General features: G+C 42.3%; 6 protein-coding genes and 1 pseudogene across 9 annotated transcripts; 2 read left to right on the top strand and 5 right to left on the bottom strand.

The window, feature by feature from the left end:
- Positions 1 to 74: 74 nt before the first annotated feature.
- LOC108844457 (3-hydroxyacyl-[acyl-carrier-protein] dehydratase, mitochondrial) lies at positions 75 to 1,858 on the top strand. Of its 4 annotated transcripts, none has more exons than XM_018617716.2 (4): positions 75 to 452; positions 967 to 1,241; positions 1,352 to 1,467; positions 1,557 to 1,858. In XM_018617716.2, exons 2-4 carry the CDS (start codon positions 975 to 977, stop codon positions 1,669 to 1,671), a joined length of 498 nt encoding a protein of 165 aa, XP_018473218.1. In that variant the 5' UTR covers positions 75 to 452; positions 967 to 974; the 3' UTR covers positions 1,672 to 1,858. The 4 variants fall into 4 exon arrangements, with proteins under 4 accessions (XP_018473218.1, XP_056852918.1, XP_056852915.1 ...); XM_056996938.1 differs by having other exon boundaries at positions 75 to 458; XM_056996935.1 differs by lacking the exon at positions 75 to 452 and adding an exon at positions 555 to 709.
- A 45-nt stretch (positions 1,859 to 1,903) lies between these two features.
- Positions 1,904 to 4,161, bottom strand: LOC108844455 (putative L-type lectin-domain containing receptor kinase I.11). Its single transcript, XM_018617714.2, has one exon. The coding sequence runs from the start codon at positions 4,002 to 4,004 to the stop codon at positions 1,983 to 1,985; it is 2,022 nt and encodes a 673-aa protein (XP_018473216.2). The 5' UTR covers positions 4,005 to 4,161; the 3' UTR covers positions 1,904 to 1,982.
- Positions 4,162 to 5,276: 1,115 nt separating this feature from the next.
- LOC108844187 (L-type lectin-domain containing receptor kinase I.9) lies at positions 5,277 to 8,021 on the bottom strand. The gene has a single exon (XM_018617407.2). It carries the CDS (start codon positions 7,820 to 7,822, stop codon positions 5,585 to 5,587), a length of 2,238 nt encoding a protein of 745 aa, XP_018472909.1. The 5' UTR covers positions 7,823 to 8,021; the 3' UTR covers positions 5,277 to 5,584.
- Positions 8,022 to 10,416: 2,395 nt separating this feature from the next.
- Positions 10,417 to 12,733, bottom strand: LOC108847121 (L-type lectin-domain containing receptor kinase I.7-like; annotated as a pseudogene).
- Positions 12,734 to 13,231: 498 nt separating this feature from the next.
- LOC108844191 (L-type lectin-domain containing receptor kinase I.7-like) lies at positions 13,232 to 15,619 on the bottom strand. Its single transcript, XM_018617413.2, has one exon. It carries the CDS (start codon positions 15,549 to 15,551, stop codon positions 13,545 to 13,547), a length of 2,007 nt encoding a protein of 668 aa, XP_018472915.1. The 5' UTR covers positions 15,552 to 15,619; the 3' UTR covers positions 13,232 to 13,544.
- A 633-nt stretch (positions 15,620 to 16,252) lies between these two features.
- LOC130502193 (E3 ubiquitin-protein ligase RSL1-like) lies at positions 16,253 to 17,806 on the bottom strand. Its single transcript, XM_056996932.1, has 3 exons — positions 17,022 to 17,806; positions 16,624 to 16,925; positions 16,253 to 16,545 (listed from the first exon to the last, which is right to left on the bottom strand). Exons 1-3 carry the CDS (start codon positions 17,789 to 17,791, stop codon positions 16,361 to 16,363), a joined length of 1,257 nt encoding a protein of 418 aa, XP_056852912.1. The 5' UTR covers positions 17,792 to 17,806; the 3' UTR covers positions 16,253 to 16,360.
- A 472-nt stretch (positions 17,807 to 18,278) lies between these two features.
- On the top strand, positions 18,279 to 20,573 carry LOC130502194 (uncharacterized). Its single transcript, XM_056996933.1, has one exon. It carries the CDS (start codon positions 18,279 to 18,281, stop codon positions 20,571 to 20,573), a length of 2,295 nt encoding a protein of 764 aa, XP_056852913.1.
- Positions 20,574 to 20,783: the final 210 nt, after the last annotated feature.

The following is a 20,783-nucleotide window of genomic DNA, read 5'->3' as shown; positions in this document are numbered from 1 at the left end:
CAGATGCTGTTAATTTCATTAATGCACATCTTCGGAAGACTAAACGCAGACATCCAAAAGTTGGTAATGCTATAAATAACAGAACCAATTAGTTGAAGACGACCAGCAAAGGTTAGATGCCTCGCAGTCCACGAAGCAATACGAGTTCTGATTCTAGAGATGAGGGGACTATAATCTCTTACTGTCATTTTCTTGGTTAGCAAGGGAAGCCCTAGATATCTTACTGGTAAAGATCCAGCTTCAAAAGGAAATTGCTCCAAGATCGAGACACTATCTTCTGCTTTTACACCCGCGAGAAATAATGTCGACTTCTCTAAACTGATATTAAGCCCAGACATCTTAGAAAAATCTTTGAAAACAGCCAGTATCCCTTCAATCGATCCTTTCTTCCCGTCTGAGAATACAAGAACATCATCAGCGAAACAGATATGAGTCAAATCCAACTCCTTACAGTAAGGGTGATACCCTATCCTCTTCTCTGTTGCAGCTTTATCAAGAAGTTTGTTTTTTTTTTCTTTTGGGTAGTTTCTTTTTATATGGATTCTGCATTGATCTTAATTAGCAATTTATAAGCACAATTGCGAGACCAGCTTATGTATGTTATTTTGATAATTAAAAGAAGATAAAAAGATCGTAATCTGAATGTTCTTCTTATAAATCATGGTTGAATCTGGATCAATACTAGAGCTTCATAGTCAATGTGGTATTAGTAAGTTGTGCGTGTAATAAACTGCTCTGTTTTTTCTCTTACTTGTCGAGTTTATAATGTTTCTATTGATTATAAGGTTTTCAGTTGATCCTTTAGTGTGAGCAACTGGGATAAAATTTTGGCAAAGTTTGTACCTTTTTGACTTTCAACGGTGTGCCTATAAGCTGTTCGAGAAAATGACTCAATGAGAACAAGTTGCCACTACTGAAGAAAAGGAAGTTATAAGACCTGAGGTTTGTTTTGTTTGGTTGTTTTAGGTGAAACAATGCTGGCGAAGACATTTGTTCCGAGACATCTCCTTGATTCGAGGTGTTTCTCATCAGTTAATTCAAAGATACTTAAGGTGGGAGATGTTTTAAGAGAAGCAAGAGTGTTCTCAAGTGAAGATGTTAAGGGCTATGCTGAGGTGAGCCATGATTGGAACCCACTTCATTTTGATCAAGAATCTGCTCGTAAAGCTGGGTTTGAGAATCGTCTTGTTCATGGGATGCTTGTGTCTTCCATGTTTCCTCGTATCATCTCTGCCCATTTCGTAAGTTCTCTAGCTTTAGTTTGCATTTATCCACCTTCTTACATGCCCTAATATTGTATGGTTATACACATTTGGAGAAACATGATTGAGTCGCTTTGGTCTTGTTGCAGCCTGGAGCAGTATACGTATCTCAAACTCTGCATTTTCGATCACCAGTTTACATAGGGGATGATATTCTCGGAATTGTACAAGCTACAACTTTAAGAGAAACCAAGAATAAGTACATGTAAGCTAATTTTATTAAAACCCATTGTAATAATTTTTAAAAATAGCTATTCTCTCCATCATCACTAGATCTTCATTCTGCTTTGTTAGTGTCAAATTCTCAACCAAATGCATCAAGAATCACAGTGAACTTGTTGTTCTTGATGGTGAAGCTACTGCAATCTTACCAAACCTCGAGATGCTACAGCCAAGTCATTTGGAATGACAGGAAACTGATCCGATATCTGTAAGTTTCTATGTGTTTTTTTTCTCTCTTTTTTAATATGACTACTCTGTTCTTGTTCTGTTTTGTTCTTTCATTCCTGCCGTCTTTGACTATGGTCTGAAACTTGTGAGATTTTTGTTGCAACTTTTTTTAGTAATGAATTTTTTTGCTATTGTATAACCTTTTATGATGTTTCAATCACAGTTTCACATCCAATTTTTATCAACAAATCGAGAAAGTAGCCAAAACTGATATACACACACTGATTACACTGTATTTGTCTGAAAATAGTAAGAAAGATATTAAATTCTTCACCTTCCATCTCCGTATGTGATTGTGTGAGTAACAAACATAGAGTTATGAGGTGAAGGAGGAGATGCCGATGGTTCTAAAGAGCTTCTTGAAGTGGACGCCGCGCCCAGCAAAACCGGAATATAAACTCCAATCCCTGGAGAATCTGGTGAGAAGTTGGGCAATGGGAGATTCTTGTTTATGTACTGTACCACCTGTTCCATGGTTGGTCTTGATTCAGCAGCAACGTTTGTGCAGAGCAGCCCTAGTTTCAAAACCATATATATTTCCTCTTCTGAGTATTCATGTCCTAATCTTATATCTACAGCATCAAGCAGAGAACCACTTCTCCAGCAGTCACAAACCCATTTGATCAAATGCCTTTTCTCAGCTGGAATCTTGTTATCCAATGGTCTCCTTCCACATGTTACTTCAAGCATGAAAGCACCAAATGCATAAACATCTGTTCTTGTAGAAGTTCCCATTAGTGTTAGCTCAGGTGCCATGTACCCCATTGTTCCTATAGCAGCCGTGGCGGGCAAGCTATCTCCGTAATCTTCAAACCTAGCCATTCCAAAGTCTCCTAACCGTCCATTGAAATCAGAATCCAACATGACGTTAGAAGCTTTTATATCTCTGTGTAACACAACCTGGTTAGCTCCCGTGTGCAGGTAGCTGAGAGCAGAGGCAATATCCTTCAGAATCACAAACCTTTGTGGCCATGAGAGAGATGGTTTATCTCTGTGGAACAAGTATCTATCAAGACTTCCATTAGACATATACTCAGAGACCAGAAGAAGCTCTCCTTTCCTTCTGCAGTATCCAAGAAGAGGAACCAAGTTTCTGTGCTTTAAACTTCCCATAGTCACTACTTCAGCTACAAACTGTTTCATCCCTTGCTTCCCATTGTGGCACACTCTCTTCACCGCTATATCTCCAATGTGAGGCAGGTTCCCTCTGTAGACTTCTCCAAAACCTCCTTTCCCTAAACGACCGTCTTGGTCAAAACCTCTGGTTGCTTTGTATAGAGATTTATATGAAAACCGGTGTGGACCATAGTCTTTTTCCCATGCTTCTCTGACTTCTGCATACTTCTTTCTCCTGTGTAAGTGAACCCCTCCAAGAATAGCCAACACTATGAGTGATAGTAACACAGACAAAACAACAAGCAGGGGAGATGTTTGCTTCTGTTTGGCTCTTGGATGAGGAATCTGAGGAAGTTTTGACAAGTTCAGTCTCTGCAACAACTCTTTGCTTCTGCTGAAACTCCACCCCAAGATATATTGGTAACTAACCAGCGACCCTGTTGCTGCAGAGAATCCAAAAAACAGTTTTTGATCCGGGAAGATTTGAGTAAGATTGATGGATCTTGACAAGAGAGGATGGTCTGGCTTCTGGATTCTTAGAGGAGCAACTGTGACATTGAGTAAAGTTCTTTCATAATCCACCCACACCTGTAAAGGCTCTCCACTTAAGAGCTTCATGCTTTGATTCTTCCCTTTGGTGTTTGAATAGTAAGAAGCTGAAGCTGACTCTATAGACCTGAGGCTGTTGATGTCTATACCGACATGATTCTTGTCTATATCATCAAACTCTGCGCTTTTAGCAGTATCAAGCTCAACAGCTAGAAGCTGATAAGATGGAGATCCGTTTGTTGAGATGTTGGAAAGACCCAAGTACTGTGTTGGATCTGCATTTGTGAAATCTAAGGAGGAAGACAGAACAAAGGCGATTCCATGGCCACCTTCAGCTCCTGGTTTAGGCACAAGTGCGCACACAAAATGAGTTGAGAATGAAAAGTTCTTCTCAGATGAATCAAATGGCTGCTTGATGAAAGCATGACCCATTTGCTGTGTTGAGGCGTTGGTCAGCTGCAGCAATCCATCTGGAGAGAGGATTTTTGCAGATCCATCTAGATGAAGATCAGGTTGAGCTTTGAGAAAGCCATTGTAGATGAAACCTGCTGCTTCTTGTTGACTTGACAAGAAAATCAGGTGATTAAAGAAAATCACCAAGATCAGATGCAATCTTTGAATAGCCATTAATTGCTGATGAATTAAAGAGAAGAGTAGTTTGGTTTATATTTTTTAAGACATGAATTCAAGGCCAATTATCTTTAGGAAATGCATTTCACATGGGCATCTTCTGAGTTGAAAATTTACCAAATGAAATGTAACCATGACAGTTACCTTCAACCTTTATTTTATGTCATGTTGTTCATTAATAAATGTATGGTCTCTTGTCTGGTTCTAACAATGTCTAACTCAAATGACATTAGACATATGGTCTAGAGAATGAAGCCAATCTATCTTATTAAAAGCATTAAGTTTAGGCCGACCAACCAAAGTTTTTATTATCTGCAAAATAATTAATACAATAATGTTCGAAAAACAAAAAGAGTAAAACAAACTAATAAAATATTTATCATCTGCCACATTCATGTTTCTTTGTTTGTATATATCAATACATGAAAATGCTAGGAAGACTTTAAATCAGACTTATCACCTATCTTGTTTACTTGCTTGTTTATTCCTCCTAGTTTATAATGTTTGACCTTGATTTTGCATTCAATATTCTTTGATTATATATACTTGTAGATTTGTTGGATAATATTAATGTATTTCTTTCACATGATCTATTCTAACTAAAATACTAGATCAAACTCCATGAAGCCAGAATAGTATTGTAAATGGATGTTGACAAAAGAAGAAACCAATATTACTTTTTTCACACATTAGTCACGTTTAAACTGATATGTGAATAGTTAAGTCCAAGTCAATAATGGCAAATTAAGAGATGAATCTTGAAATGAAATACAAGTCAGTGACAGCAAAGAAATAATATTATGTTTTTGGATCTGGAAATCTTTCATTGAAATTTATACAACCCCTAAGGGTAACAAAATAAGCATATAAACATTAAGTAAAAGCTTAACAATATTATAACACAAATGACCCCAAGTTGAAACTATGCAGTGCTGCATGTGGTGTACCCAGAAACAGGTTTGTTTGTTTGTGTATTGGGATCGAATAAGTTTAGTTAAGAAACATCTATCTATATCTACAACCATCATTCTTAATGTAAACTATATAGTACACAATAAAACAACGGCTGGCATAATCTCCTGGCATAATACTTGTCACATGTATGAATGTAAGGGATCTATGACTACTTGATGACTATTATCCAATAGTCACTCTCATGTGCTTAGCACGTTCTCAAATACATGCAAATTCTAAGCATTTAGAAGCTTTCCAACAGCCATACATTTTTTTTATAAGTTTCCATTAGCCATACATATACAGCATACAACATATATAAACCAAAACATCTCAATAATTCATTACTACAACATAAGCACACAGTTACAACTTATAAACCAAAACAGCGTTCTAACAGAGAGTCATTTAGTATCTGACCAATGCATATATATATTGAGGAACAATAGCCTGAGGAGTAATCTCGTTTCCGTGTTTGGTAACAGAGAGAGGAAACATGTATACGGTAAACATTTACAAAGAGAGACAAACTGATTATATTGGGACAGGTGAGACAGATTACTAAAAAACAATCTTGAGAGCTACTAAGATCTGTTTGGGTGATAATGAATGTACATCATGGATTACCTCTGACTGCTGATGCTGGAAAGATTGGACTCGAGATCTTCTGCAGGCAATGTCACAGCTTTGACAGCAGATGAGAGAGTCTGAGTCTTAGGCTTCTCAGGTTCTAAAACTATATGAAGAGAGTCCTTAGTCTCTATCGTCTGTCCCCATGGCTGATCCCTTGCCTGATAAGCGTAAGGCGAGTGGTTGGTCGAAGAGGAAGCCGACCAACTCCACGAAGCGGATGAGACAACAAGGGAAGCCGCATCAACCAGAACCGGAGCAAATGTGCCTATCCCCAAAGTATAAGGTGAGAACTCTGGCAAAGGCATGTTCTCGTTTAGGTATAAGACCACTTGTTCCATCGTAGGCCTAGACTCCGGCACGATATTCGAACACAGCAAACCGAGTTTCATAACCATCTCCACTTCCTCCGGTGAGAACTCATCTCCCAGTCTTTGGTCGACAGCATCAAGCAGAGCATCCTTCTTCCAGCACTCACACACCCATTTGATCATATGCCGTTTCTCACCTTCCAGCTGCGGCTCCACAGGTCTCCTCCCGCATGTTACTTCGAGCACGAAAACACCAAATGCGTAAACATCGGTTCCGGTGGAAGCTCCCATCGTGATCAGCTCAGGCGCCATGTAACCAACGGTCCCCACCGCAGCCGTCGTGGCTGCGCTCCCTCCGTGTTCATGAAACCTAGCCATCCCGAAATCCCCTAACCTACCGTTGAACTCCTCGTCCAGCATGATGTTGGAAGCTTTGACATCTCGGTGCAGAACAACCTGGTCGGCACCTGTATGCAAGTACCAGAGAGCAGACGCTATTCCCTTGACAACCACAAGCCTTTCTTTCCAAGAAAGAATACGTTTCGCCTCATCAAACAAATGCTCGTCGAGACTACCGTTAGACATGTACTCAGAGACCAAAAGAAGCTCACGCTTTCTCCTGCAGTAACCGAAAAGCGGAACAAGATTCCGATGTTTCAGACATCTCATGCTCACCACCTCAGCCACGAACTGCTTCACACCTTCATCACCGTTGTGGAAAACTCTCTTCACCGCTATCTGTCTTCCTTGAGGAAGGCTCCCTCTGTAGACTTCACCGAACCCTCCTTTCCCTAGAAACTCATCTTTACTAAACCCTTTCGTCGCTCTGTACAAGGACTTGTAAGAGAACCTATGCGCATCGAACTCCTTCTCCCACGTTTCGGAAACTTCCAAAAACTTCTTCCTCCGGTGGAAACAAACTCCCGCGAGAACAGCCAACGTCACAACAGCAAGAAAAGCAACCAGGCCGATAATCCACCGAGGTAGCTTCTTACGCGGAGCCTTAGGACGAACCGTGGGAAGAGGTTTCGGATGAGGAACTCGAGGAAGCTTCGAGATGTCAAGTTGTGATCCTCCTCCTCCTCCTTTGCTTGTGGTGAAACTCCACCAAAGAATATAGTGATCGCTCACAGCGTTCCCCGTTGCAGCAGAGAATCCAACGAACAGTTCCGATCTATTATCAGGAAAAATATCTGAAAAGTTGATCCGTTGCGACAAGAGAGGGCGACTCGGCTTCTTGGCTTCGATAGGTGCCAGCGAAACATTGAGAACAGAGTCTTCGTAGTCCACCCACACCTGTATAGGGTTCCCGGACAATAAGTTCACGCTCACGTTCTTCCCTCTCGTGTCTGAATAGTAAGATGATGGAGCTACCGCGATAGATATAGGACTTTTCACGTCGATACCAACGTGACCGTCGCTGGTTTTGATATCGTTGAACTCTGGGTTCCATATAGTGTCGAGCTCGACAGCAAGAACGTTAGACGTTGATGCGTTGAAAGCCCCTAAGTATCTTGTTGCCTGTGCAAACGAGAAATCGAGAGAGGAAGATACTAAAAAGGTAAGACCGTGGCCTCCTTCGACGCCTGGCTTAGGCGCCAGAGCACACACGAAGTGAGTTGAAAAAGAGGAAGTGATCGACTGATCAATCGGTTTCTTGTGGAAAGCTCGGCCCATTTGATAGTCTGAATTGTTTGTGAGCTGGAGTAATCCACTGGGGAGTAGTACTTTTGCGGATGCATCTAGGTAAAGATTTTCTTGGGAGGTGAAGTTTGAGTAGACAAAGTTTGTCTCTTGTTGGGTTGATAAAGATATCAGATGGAGAGAAGTGATTATTAGGATCTGCTGAAGCAACTGCCCACGAGCCATTGAAGATGATGAAACAGAGAGTCTGGATCTGATGTGTAGATAGTGATGCATCTCATCTCATAACATCTGCAAGCTGTAGAGAAAAAGTGAACAGAAAAAAAGGATGTATGCTTCTTTTCCAGTGATCCAAAGCCTATTTAGCTTTCTAATATTGTTTATTTAACCAAAGGAAGGAATCAACATTTTTTTTGGCTTTACAAAAGCACGATGATGATATTAAATAAATCTTAACGTGGTTTTCGAATTATTCTATTTGAGACAATAATTCTCAATACTTTAACTTATATGATATCAGCTTCAATCTAAATAGACAACGCAACGGCTACATGGGGTACCCTGAAACAAAAATAAATAATATAATGCGTGTAACAGACGCTTATAAATTAAATAATATGTGTAGGGATAGCATCGTGCACCAACTTTCATTGGATTCGTCTCCTGTTTCTAGTCTTCTTCTAAGGAAGCAGACAAATAAAACACCGTATTTTAAGGGAAGTTTGCTAGAATAACACAAATTTAATGTATTATTACTAGAATGACTCATAATTTTTGAAAATTATTAGAATATTTTTCTGGTCAAAATTGTCCTTGTATACTGTTATAACAAAAAAAAAATATTACCAAAATATCCTTGTTATTTGATCGACAACAGATTTATTTTCAAAAAAAAAAATCTGCCGAATAATAAATCTATTTGTAAAATCTGTGTAAAAAAATAAATCTATCGTTGCAGTGGTGTCAGACTTTTTTAAAAACGTCAGATTTGTTCACACGGTAGACTTAATTGTTCGATTTGTTTAGAAAATAGATTTTTAAGCATAAATCTGTCGAATGATATAGCCGATTTGTTATAAATGGCAGATTTATGTGGTCAACTTATTTTCTTATGGACCGATTTATTTACTTATGTTCGACTAATTTTCTTACGGCAGATTTATATAACCGACTTAAAATTGTTGGCAGACTTTTTGTTTATGAAGTGACAGACTTTTAAATTTTTGTTGTGGCAGACTTACTGACGAATAAACCAATTCCAATTTCGACCAGATTTACAATAATTTTGAATCTGATATATTTTCAGGTCACTTAAACTCAGAATTAAGTAAAAAAATTCAGTCGTCGTCATCTTTTTTATACCTCTTTTCTTCCTTTTCAAATTGTCATTTTTATGGTTGTTTAATCACTTGTTGCAATCCTTATTGCTTGGAAAAACATGGATCACATAATTCTCGTCTGCAGAAAATAGAAGTTTGAAAGAAAAAGTGGGTTTTTGAGCATGAACACGAGAAAACCATGTTGTTGTATGATAGTATTTCAATTTAATTATGAGCCAGATCGAAGTTAAGAAGCCTAGGAAAAAAAAGCCTGGAATGATTATGACAACTAGGATTGTTCTTTAAATGATGGTTATCACAAGTGATCGAAAGTAGACACTAGAGTTAGGTCCTACCTTGTCAGCCTGTAATCTTTGTGATTTCTTAATTTAGCCCTGTAGGTAGGTTAGGTGCAAGAGAACACATCCTCATATGAACAACAAATCAAATCAAGAAAGCTGAGATTCAACCACTAGAGCATAAACCTCTTCTTCTGCTATTCAGAATCCATAAATTACATTTTCTTTCATCGTTTGGTAAATATCATAGTAGTACTAGTAGCCACAGTAAGAGCTGTATACGATTAGATAGAATTCTTTTACACGGCACAACCTATATTCCACAAAGGTCTAATATAATAGTACATATATAGGATTATTTACTAACTACCCACGTAAGCAACTTTTTGTGTGGCAGCAGGAAAGGGTTTATTGGTGAACTGCATTAATGTAAAGTGAATATCATGCGCAAGATTAGTGGTCAGATACCTGCATCTTGTGTAGATTTCAACATTTTCTAGATAACCGCTAACGAGAAAAATCCAATAATCAGCAGGGAACAGGAAGTGATCCCAGAATAGCAGGAATAATGCAACTTCAAGAAATGTACCACTTCTACCATGGATGCTCTTAGTTCTGGACGTTCTGGGGTACAGAAAACCCCTAAGTTTCTCAGACATCTCGACTTCCTAAGCTGATAATTTTGCAACATTTTAAAATCCTCTGCCTATCGACTGCCATGCCATCCACATGTCTCTTCCCAAAGGTAACTTCTAGCAAAAAAAAAAGGCACCAAAGCATGCATGTAGGTTGCTCAGCAGAGGCTGCAGTTGTTATGTTTTCCATGTGATTGAAACACCTAACCATAAGTGAACTTATTAACGTGATCTTTAAACATGAGAAGCCTTGAAATATCGGCGTATAACACATCTTGGTAGGCTCCTCTGTGCACAACGAAGAGCCGAAGCAATATCAAAAAGAATGAAGTCTTTACCGCCAGGAAGAACCTTCTATCATGCGTCTGTTACCTCAATGATTACTGGTAAAACCAAGAAGAGTACGAAGCACTGTGCCGAGATGTTGAAAATCCCAAAGAACTCTGTTTCATCAGCATTCAGATCACATTTAAAGACTAAACTGTTGTGTCTTTGGTGTTTGTCAATTCTCCGACATAAAATGTCATAACCATATTATTTATCAGTTAACAACAGACAAATTGGTTGACTTATTCCCATGTACGGAACAAAAACTGATGAAAGTATCTCACACTAAGTTCAAGCTCTGAAAATCTGTAATTCCTTGAATAAAGGGTGACAACATATACACAAGGGTTTGTTTGTAACCGCAAAACATTTACACAAAAGGTCATTCATGTTTTATCCGTTTTGAGTCAAGCTTGCTGGGGAATAGGGAAGAATGGACATGGTTTAAGCATAACAAATCAAGTGGGAATGGTTGAAGAGCATTCAAGACTAAGAGACCAGAGAAGAGGCAAGTTTGTTAGAAACTTTCATCGTCCACTCCCATAGAGTATTGAGTGAGTAACAAACATAGAGTTGTTGGAGGGGGAAGATGACAACGATAGTGAAGGGATCATTGGTGGTGCTGGTGAATGCGCCACTGGAGAGAGAACTCCAATTCCTGGAGAATGTGGCCAAAACTCTGGCAAAGCTATGTTTCCGTTTATATACTGGACAACTTGTTCCATGGTCGGCCTTGCTTCTGGGGTACGGTTTGCACAAAGCAAACCGAGTTTGAGAACCCTCTCGACTTCCTGGGAGGAGAATTCTGTCAATCTTGGATCTTTGGCATCAACCAAAGAAGACCTTCTCCAGCAATCACAAACCCACTTGATCAGTAAACGTTTTGAAGCAGACAAGCTAGGGTCCACGGGCCTTCTCCCACAAGTTACTTCAAGCAAGAAAACACCAAACGCGTATACGTCAGTTCCAGTGGAAGGCCCCATTGTTGTAAGCTCAGGTGCCATGTAACCAATAGTTCCCACTGCAGCAGTTGTGGTTGGATCAGCTCCTCTGTCATACAACCTGGACATACCAAAATCTCCCAACCTTCCGTTGAAATCCGCGTCCAACATCACGTTAGCAGCTTTGATATCTCTGTGTATAACAACTTGGTCAGCTTCTGTATGTAAGTAACTAAGAGCAGACGCAACGTCTTTGAGAATCACAAGTCTTCTCCACCATGGAAGAGACGATCCATTATGATCAAATAAGTAATGGTCAAGACTACCATTTGGCATGTACTCTGAGACCAGCAACAACTCCTTTTTTCTCCTGCAATAACCAAGAAGTGGAACCAAGCTCCGGTGTTTTGAACTCCTCATGCACACGATCTCAGCGACAAATTGCTTCATGCCTGCCTCACTGTCGTGTGATACTCTCTTCACAGCCACTTCTCCGCTCCCAGGGAGTGTTCCTTTGTAGACTTCACCGAAACCTCCTCTCCCAAGAAACTCATTCTTACGCTTTGTATAGAGATTTGTACGAGTATCTGAGTGGACCGTATTCCTTTTCCCATTCCTCTCTTACTTCGGCGTACAAGTTTCTCCTATACAAACAAACTCCAGTAAGGAACCCCAAAACTAAGAAAGCTATTAAACCAAGCAGAGCATCAAGCACCAGAGACGTAAGCCTGTTTCTAGTGCTTGTAGAAGGAACTTTGGAAAGTCTTGAGGAGTCAATGTTGGGCAGCGACGCCAGGCTTTTGCTAAAACTCCACCCGAGTATGTAGTGGTTGGTCATGATTGCCCCCGTTGCACCTGAAAAGCCGAAAAACATTCTTCTACCCTGGACAATCTCGGTAAGATTGATGGATGTGGATGACAAAAGAGGTCGGCTTGGTTTCTTGGTTTTATGAGGGGCCAGTGTAACATTGAGTGTTGTTCCTTGGTAATCAATCCAAACCTGAATAGGATCTCCACTCAAGAGTTTTATGTCTTTGTTTCTACCTTCCTTGTCTGAAAAATAAGAAGCGTTGGCTGATAGTTTGGACACCGCGCTATTCACATCGATCCCAACGTGATTATCACTGATGTCCAACAAATCTAGAGCTTTAGATATATCAAGCTCAACAGCAAGAACACGAGTGGAAGAAGATCCATTTGGGTTGAAAAGCCCGAAGAATCGAGTTGCTTCCGCGTCTTTAAAATCAGTGGAATGAGACACAAAAAACGCCAAGCCATGGCCACTAGGATCACCTGCAGGGACCAGCGCACACACAAATTGTGTCGAGAAGGAGACTGGTTCAGATGAATTGAAATCAATCGGCTGCTTAAGATAAGCATGACCCGCCTGGAGGGTATTTTCACTTGTCAGTTGCAGGACACCACTGCGTGGAAGGATCGTTGCACCACCGTCAAGGTGAAGATAACTATCATAGCCGAAGCTGTGGAAGACAAACGGCAGCTCTTGTTGATATGATGGGCAAAGACAGCACATCATCCAGATGATTCCCAGAACCAATCCTCGGGTCATTGGTAATGAAACTCAGAGAGTTATCCTGTTTCTTTTGTTTTGTTTTTTTTTAGTTTCCCTTCTCTGCTCCAATGATTACCACTTTTCTCTTTGGTCTCTGGTTGGTTGTAGACCCATTCAATATGGTATCAAAGTCAACCCATTAACGATTGCACTGGAATATTTATGATAAATCACTCTTCCCTTAGCAAGACTTTCGAATACCTGTCCTATTGGTAGTGGGGACAGCAAAATGACATCCATGAGAAAAATAATTGGCTTGATGGGTCTTTTATATTAATATTCAAAGAGGAAATTGTCAAATAATTTTGATCAGTTAAGAAGAAAGGAATGACAGTGAAGATGCAAACAATGTATAAGTTAATGTTTAGGACAAGGTCAACTTCATTGTCATTGAACAACGACTATTTCAATCCCACTGTTAGCTAATCAAGAATATCACATCCACACACTTCACGGTAATCTCTACCATCTACCCTAATGTTCCAAAGCTATTTCTAACATCCACTCCTATGATTTCTGTTATGCAGTAATACATTACAGACCAGTAATCTAGCATAAAAGTTAAACTGTTGTGTCTTTGATGATTGCCAATTCTCCGACATAAAAAATATATCATAACCATATCATTGCAGAACAACAGACAAATTTGTTGACTCATTCCCAAGTAAGGAACAACAACTGATAAAAAAAAGTATCTCAGACAAAGTTCAAGCTTTGAAGATCTATGATTGGTTCATGCCTTTGAATAAAAAGAGTGACATCAGCTTGCTTTACAAATATTTAGCCGCCAAAATTTTACAAGAAAGACCATTCATTTTTTGTTTAATCCTTTTACCAGCCAAGCTTGATGGAGTATATTGTCAATACTAAGAGACCAAAGAAGGGGCAATTTTGCTAGAAACTTTCACCGTCCCCTCCCATAGACCACCGAGTGAGTAACAAACATAGAGTTGTTGCCGGAGGAAGATGACAGTGAGAGTGAAGGGATCTGTGAAACCGCCATTGGAGTGAGAACTCCAATCCCCGGAGAATGCGGCCAAAACTCCGGCAAATCCATGTTACCATTCACATACTGCACAACCTGTTCCATACTCGGCCTCCCCTCGGGAGCAAGATTCGCACACAGCAAACCGAGTTTCAGAACCCTCTCCACTTCCTGAACCGAGAACTCTCCCAACCTCGGATCTCTAGCGTCAACCAAACAAGACCTCCTCCAGCAATCACAAACCCACGTGATCAGAAACCGTTTCTCAGCAGACAAGGTGGACTCCACAGGCCTCCTCCCGCAAGCTACTTCGAGCAAGAAAACACCAAACGCATACACGTCGGTTCCGGTGGATGGTCCCATCGTTATAAGCTCTGGCGCCATGTAACCGACGGTTCCCACCGCAGCCGTCGTGGTCGGATCAGCTCCTCTGTCGTACAGCCTCGACATACCAAAATCTCCCAACCTTCCGTTGAGCTCGGCGTCAAGCATAACGTTAGCAGCTTTGATGTCTCTGTGTATAACAACTTGATCAGCTTCCGTGTGTAAGTAACTAAGAGCCGACGCGATGTCTTTCACAATCATAACTCTTCTCCACCAGGGAAGAGACGTTTTGCTATGATCAAACAAGTAATGATCAAGACTACCGTTCGGCATGTACTCAGAGACTAACAGCAACTCGCGTTTCCTCCTGCAGTAACCAAGAAGCGGAACCAAGCTCCGGTGTTTTAAGCTCCTCATGCAAACAATCTCAGCTACAAACTGCTTCGTACCTTCCTCACCGTCGTGTGATACTCTCTTCACAGCCACTTCTCTGCTTTTAGAGAGTGTTCCTCTGTAGACTTCGCCGAAACCTCCTCTCCCAAGAAACTCGTTTTTACTAAACCCTTTCGTTGCTTTGTATAGAGACTTGTAGGAGTATCTGAGTGGACCATAGTCCTTCTCCCACTCCTCTCTTACTTCAGCGTACAAGTTTCTCCTATACATGTAAGCTCCAAAGAGAAGCCCCAAAACCAAGAAAGCTATTAAACTAAGCAGAGCATCCAGGGCCAACGATGGAGCCTGATGTTTATTATTGCTAGGGTGATGAACTTTAGGAAGCTTTGAGATGTCAATGCTTTGAAGGGACGCCATGGTTTTGCTGAAACTCCACCCGAGTATGTACTGGTAGCTCATGATCGACCCGGTTGCACCGGAGAACCCGAAGAACATTCTTCTACCTTGCACAATCTCGGTGAGATCGATGGATGTCGACGACAAGAGAGGACGGCTCGGTTTCTGGACTTTGAGAGGTGCCAGTGTAACGTTGAGTGTGTTTCCTTGGTAATCAACCCAAACCTGAATAGGATCTCCACTCAGTAGCTTTACGTCTATGTTTCTACCTTCTCTGTCCGAAAAATAAGAAGCGTTGGCTGAGAGTTTAGACACCGGGCTGTTCACATCGATCCCAACGTGGTTATCACTGATGTCTTTCAGCTCCGGAGCTAGAGCAGTATCGAGCTCTATCGCCAGCACGCGCGTGGAGGTGGATCCGTTCGAAGACGTGTTGAAGATACCGAAGAACCTTGTGGGCTCGGCGTGGGTGAAATCCGTGGAATGAGAGACGACGAACGCCATGCCGTGTCCGCTCGTCTCGCCTGCTGGGAGAAGTGCGCAGACGAAATGCGTGGAGAAGGAGACTGGTTCGGATGGTTTGTAATCGATCGGTTGCTGGAGGAAAGCGTGGCCCATCTGGCGAAGCGTTGCGTTTGTGAGCTGCAGGGGGCCGCCACCGTGTTGTGGGAGGATTCTTGCACCACCGTCGAGGTGGAGATTGTTGCCTGCTTGGTCGAAGTTGTTGTAGACAAACGGTGGCTCTTGTTGAAATGATGAGCGAAGAAAATAACATATCATCAAGACCATTCTCAGAACCAATCCTTTAGTCATTGGTAATGAAACTGAGAGAGATCGTTTTGCTTCTTTTGTTTTGTTTTCTTTTAATTATTGCATTTATCTGCTCCAATGGTTAGCAATTAGTATCTCTTTTACTCTCTCTAGCTGTATAGAGTGTAGACCCACATTGAATATGACATAAAAAGTCAACTTACGACTGCTTCGGAATCTGTATGGTAGATTACGTTTCTCTTACTAAAGACTTTTGAAAACATGTCTTAGTCAAGACAGAAAAATGAATTCCAAGAAGAAAAGTAGAGGTGTAGAGGAAGGGACCTGATGAGGTCTTTTGTATTTATGTAAGAGGAAAATGTCAATAGACTGATCACTAAAGAAGATAAAGGACGGTGAAGATGCAAAAAACCAAATTTCTCATAAGTTAAAAACGGATTTGGAAGTTAACTAAAAATTCAAATCATTAGAACTTTCAAGTTGACTGACTGATAACGTTTCTAAAGTTATTTTGCCGTATGAATTACGAGGAGGCGAGAGATATTCTCCGACGTTAAGATAATGCATAGTAAAAGTAATATGAGGTGGATGATTTTCTTCATATAATAATAAGCATAATAGACGTTATATTTAAGTCAAGGTCAGCTTCATTGACTATTTCAACCCCACTATTAACAATCAAGTACATCATATACACTCATATTACTAGAATGTGAGTTATGAATTTATGGATTCTTTGTTGTGCAGTTAGACATGAACTCACATACCAATCTAACCCTATGAACTATTGTAGTCAATCATAATCCATCAAACCCATCAAACTCATTAATGAAGCAAGTAGAAAAGAAACCTCAGTCGTAGTCAGGATGGAAAGGGTTGGAGTAATCATCGTATTCATAGCCGTCCGAGTCATAAAACGTAGCGTACTTTCCATACTTTCCAAAGTATGGGCAGTCCTCACTTGCAAACTCCACACCCGGGTTAAGCATGTGGTGAAGAGCCTTGTACTCCAGCATCCGGTGGGAACGGGGCACACCTACATGAATTTTTCCAACAGATTGTTATTTCAGAATACTCGACTTTAGAGAAATTTTTTTTGAAAGGGCACATTTACCAGGAGGCAGTTCGGAGAAAGGATCAAAGGAATCTTCAGGATTAGCATCATTCATATTCTTCTGCCCAAAACCAAATGGGAAGTCACCAAAGCCGTAATCAGAATCTTCATCATCCACGTCGTAATCTGAATCATAATCTTCTTCATAGTCTTCTTCATCATCATAATCATAGTAGTTGTTAGTCCCCACACAGACTTGACGCGTGAAGCATGCTTCCTCCAAGGTGGGGCAGTGTTTAGCACAAGTCCCCGTCTCCTTGTTCCATTCTCCTCCACAGTTGTAGCAAAACTCAAACCCACATCTAACGACAATACAAAATGAGATATGACATTAATATATATGGTTAAAGAAGACAAAAAAAAAATTGAAACGCAACAAGTAGTAGATAGAGAGATACCTGCAAGTTATGTGATTGCATCCCTGTGTAAGTTCAATCACGTGTTGGCACTTGTCACACTGACACCACGTTTTGTTATTCGCGAGAGAGTTTAGCTTCACATCATCTGCTGGAGGATTAGGATGCAGTTTCTTGTACTCGGTGCATGACACCTTCCCATGCCACTGGACTTTACAATCCACACAGAAGAGTCCACGACATTCAACGCACCTCCTAACTCCAGACTCAGGGTACACAGAGAGCAAGCTCTTGGCAGATTCAGTTATCTTGGTTTTGGACATCAAAGCCGAACACCTAGGATAAGGGCAGTAGACTCTCTCCGCGACAGGTATCGCGTTATCTTTAATCCTTTGCTTCCACATTTCGCTCAGTTTCGGAGTCAAAAGCCTGCGACACGCATCCATAACCATCTCGGACTTGCAGCCATCGTGAGGACAGTTTGGAACCGTTCCGTGAAGCAGCTTCACCTCCACGTGCTGCTTCACGCAGTGGAAGCAAAAGCGGTGACGGCATTTACCAACGGAAAACATGCGCTCGAGATCGAACTCGCTGTAGCAGATGAGACACTCCTCTTTCCAAGCTACTTTTGCTTGGCGAGCAGCTCCACGAGGAAGTATCGATTCCCTGGCGAGTTTATAAGCAAACTTAACTTCGTTTCCAGATACCAGAACAGGCTGAACAAACGAGAATTGTTGCCTGATCTTCTGCAGATCTTCCATCAGCATGGAAATCTTTTTTTGCTTAGGCACCCAGTTCCCCTTGACCTGCATTGAAAAAAAAAATACATTTTTTTATGAAACATAGTACAAGAAAAGTGATACGTATGAGGCCACACATCCACCGATCTTGTATCAGTACTCTCGCAGGGCCCGTAAGTGAGGAGAGGGAGTGGAGTTCATTGGCCCAAAGAGCGTTGGTACTTGAGGGCAGGTTCTAGAAGATGGATAAGGAATAAGGGAATAACGGCTCTGTTGCTGAGTCACAGACAGGATCACGTGCGTCGTTGGTCACCAGGAGAGCATGGGATCACGAGCCTTAGCGTAACAACTTTTGTATAAAGAGAGAGAGTAGAGAGAGGAGAGAGGTATCGATTGTATTGTGAAATCAGTCGAGAGGAGAGTGAGAAACTCCTAAGAAAAACTCTTGTACTCGCTTTCATCAATACAAAGTTCTTTATTTTCTTATTCTCTGATCTTATACAAGTTCGATACATCAAAAGTGTATCATTTGGTATCAGAGCCTTCGAATCTGGGAACCATGCCTCCGAAAAAGGATCCTGAGGTTACGCTCGAGCAGATGCAGCAACAAATGAGTCGGATCTCGCTGGTGGAGCAGGAGATCTCTCGTTTGGCGCCGATAGAGCAGACGATGAACGTGATGCAGCAACAACTGGCTGTCATGTTCAGTCGTTGGGAGGTTGAGCAGAAGGAGAAGGAAGCCGAGAAGGTCAAGCTGCGAGAGTTGGAGAAGGGAAAGGCACATCAATCTGTTGACCTTGTCTCTGAACCAACGATCGGGAGCAGAGTTGATGATGAGATCCTTCACCGGAGCCCGACGAAGTTTCCGACGCCGTTTCTGATGAGTGAAGACGGTTATTTCAGCCGGAACCACCGGGGTCAGGGATCCAACCTTAACGACGATCCCCTGCCTTGGCGTCAACCGTCGTGGTCCCGCCGTGTGGATATTCCAACATTCGACGGTTCGGAGGTTGAAGGATGGATCTTACGGGTGGAGGAATACTTTGAGTTGGGGGAGTTTATGGAGGACGAGAAGCTACGACTGGTGCGGCTGTGTTTCTCCGGTGATGCACTGTTGTGGTACCGGTGGGAACGCACTCGCAACCCCTTTCGTACGTGGGAACAGCTTAAGCATCGTGTGTTAACTCAATACTCGACGCTTCAAGATGTCTCCGCCGGCGAACGTCTGTTGAAGATTCTTCAGGAAGGAACGGTTCGTGAGTATCACAGAGATTTCATCAATCTGGCTTCTCACGCGCCGGAAGTTCCTGAGTCGGTGCTGGAGTTCGCCTACATGAATGGGTTGTTGGGTAAGATTCGTAAAGGGGTGAAGATGCTGGATGCTCGGGGCTTACAACACATGATGAGAGCTGCGTTGAAGGTGGAGGACTGGGAGACGGAGGAGGCGTTAGCTCCGGTCAAACCTTCGAAGCAGATGTCTAGTGGGCCATCTCACACGAGTAAGCCCATTAGCGGTGTGCAGGCCCAGACTGTCGCGCAACCCAAGCCCAAAACTCAACCAACATTTCCTAATGCGACACAGCGGGGAATCGGAGCTAGGGCTGCGACAAATCATGGCCGCCTCAAGCCTCCGTTTCGTCGTCTGACTCCGACGGAAGTGGAGCGATGGAAGGCGCAGGGGTTGTGTTTCAAATGTGATGAGAAGTTTCACCCCAACCATCCGTGTGCTCAAGCTCAGTTGACGGTGATGCTGCTTCATCCTAATGGTGTCGAAGAGGAGCTGTTGGATGAACCATGCGAGCTGGAGGAAACTGTGGAGGGGGTCGCAGCTTTGGTAGCGGAGGTATCAGTCAACTCAGTGGTGGGGATCTCTTCACCACGAACAATGAAGCTTCGGGGAGTCATTCAGAATCGGGAGGTGGTGGTGCTCATCGATAGCGGAGCCACACACAATTTCATCTCCTCAAAGCTGATTGCCGAACTGAAGCTTCCTCTGAGCTCCACGAGGAGCTATGGCGTGCTGGTAGCTGGGGGAGTGAATGTACAAGGCAGAGGTGTTGTGGATGGAGTGACGTTGATCCTGCCTTCGTGTCAGTTCACTACCAGCTTCCTTCCCTTGGAGTTAGGAGTTGCAGATATCATCTTAGGCGTGCAATGGCTTGACCCACTAGGCGAGATGCGGGTGAACTGGCAACAGCAGTGGATGAAGATTTGTGTTGCTGGCAAGTGGGTCGAGTTGAAAGGCGACTTGAGTTTACACTCTGAAGCAGTTTCATTGAAATCCCTCTGGAAGATTGTGGAGGCGGAAGGGGAGGGAGTTCTGGTGGAATTTGGCAGTTTGCAAACTGCTGAGGAGGTCGTCGCAATGGCTCTACCGGAGGAGTGGAAGGGGTTATTGCAGCAGTATGCTCCTGTATTTGCAGAACCTACGGAACTTCCACCATCCCGCGGGAAAGAACACAGCATCACTTTGGAGGAAGGAGCACGACCTGTCAGTGTTCGGCCCTTTCGATACCCCCATATACAAAAGGCCGAAATTGAACGTCAGATTGCGTCCATGCTCGCTACGGGTATCATACAGGAGAGTGGAAGTCCCTTCTCCAGTCCTGTACTCCTCGTGAAGAAGAAGGATGGCAGCTGGCGTTTTTGCGTGGATTACAGGGCACTGAATAAGGTGACAGTTCCTGACAAGTATCCGATTTCGATGATCGATCAGTTGCTCGATGAACTCCATGGCGCACAGGTGTTCTCCAAATTGGACTTGCGTTCAGGATATCACCAGATACTTGTGAAGCAGGAGGACATCCCTAAAACGGCTTCCGCACTCACGACGGTCACTACGAGTTCCGCGTGATGCCCTTCGGGTTATCAAACGCTCCAGCAACGTTCCAAGCTTTGATGAATCAAGTATTTCGTCCCTACCTCCGTCGGTTTGTCCTCGTCTTCTTTGACGATATCCTGGTCTACAGCCGTACGGGTGGCAGAGCACAAGGAACACTTACAGATAGTTCTGAAGGTTCTGCAGGATCAAAAACTTTATGCGAACTTCAAGAAATGTCAGTTT

This window comes from Raphanus sativus, unplaced genomic scaffold (assembly GCF_000801105.2).
Source record: "Raphanus sativus cultivar WK10039 unplaced genomic scaffold, ASM80110v3 Scaffold0433, whole genome shotgun sequence".
Taxonomy (NCBI): Eukaryota; Viridiplantae; Streptophyta; class Magnoliopsida; order Brassicales; family Brassicaceae; genus Raphanus; species Raphanus sativus.
This window is presented reverse-complemented; position numbering and strand designations above follow the sequence as displayed.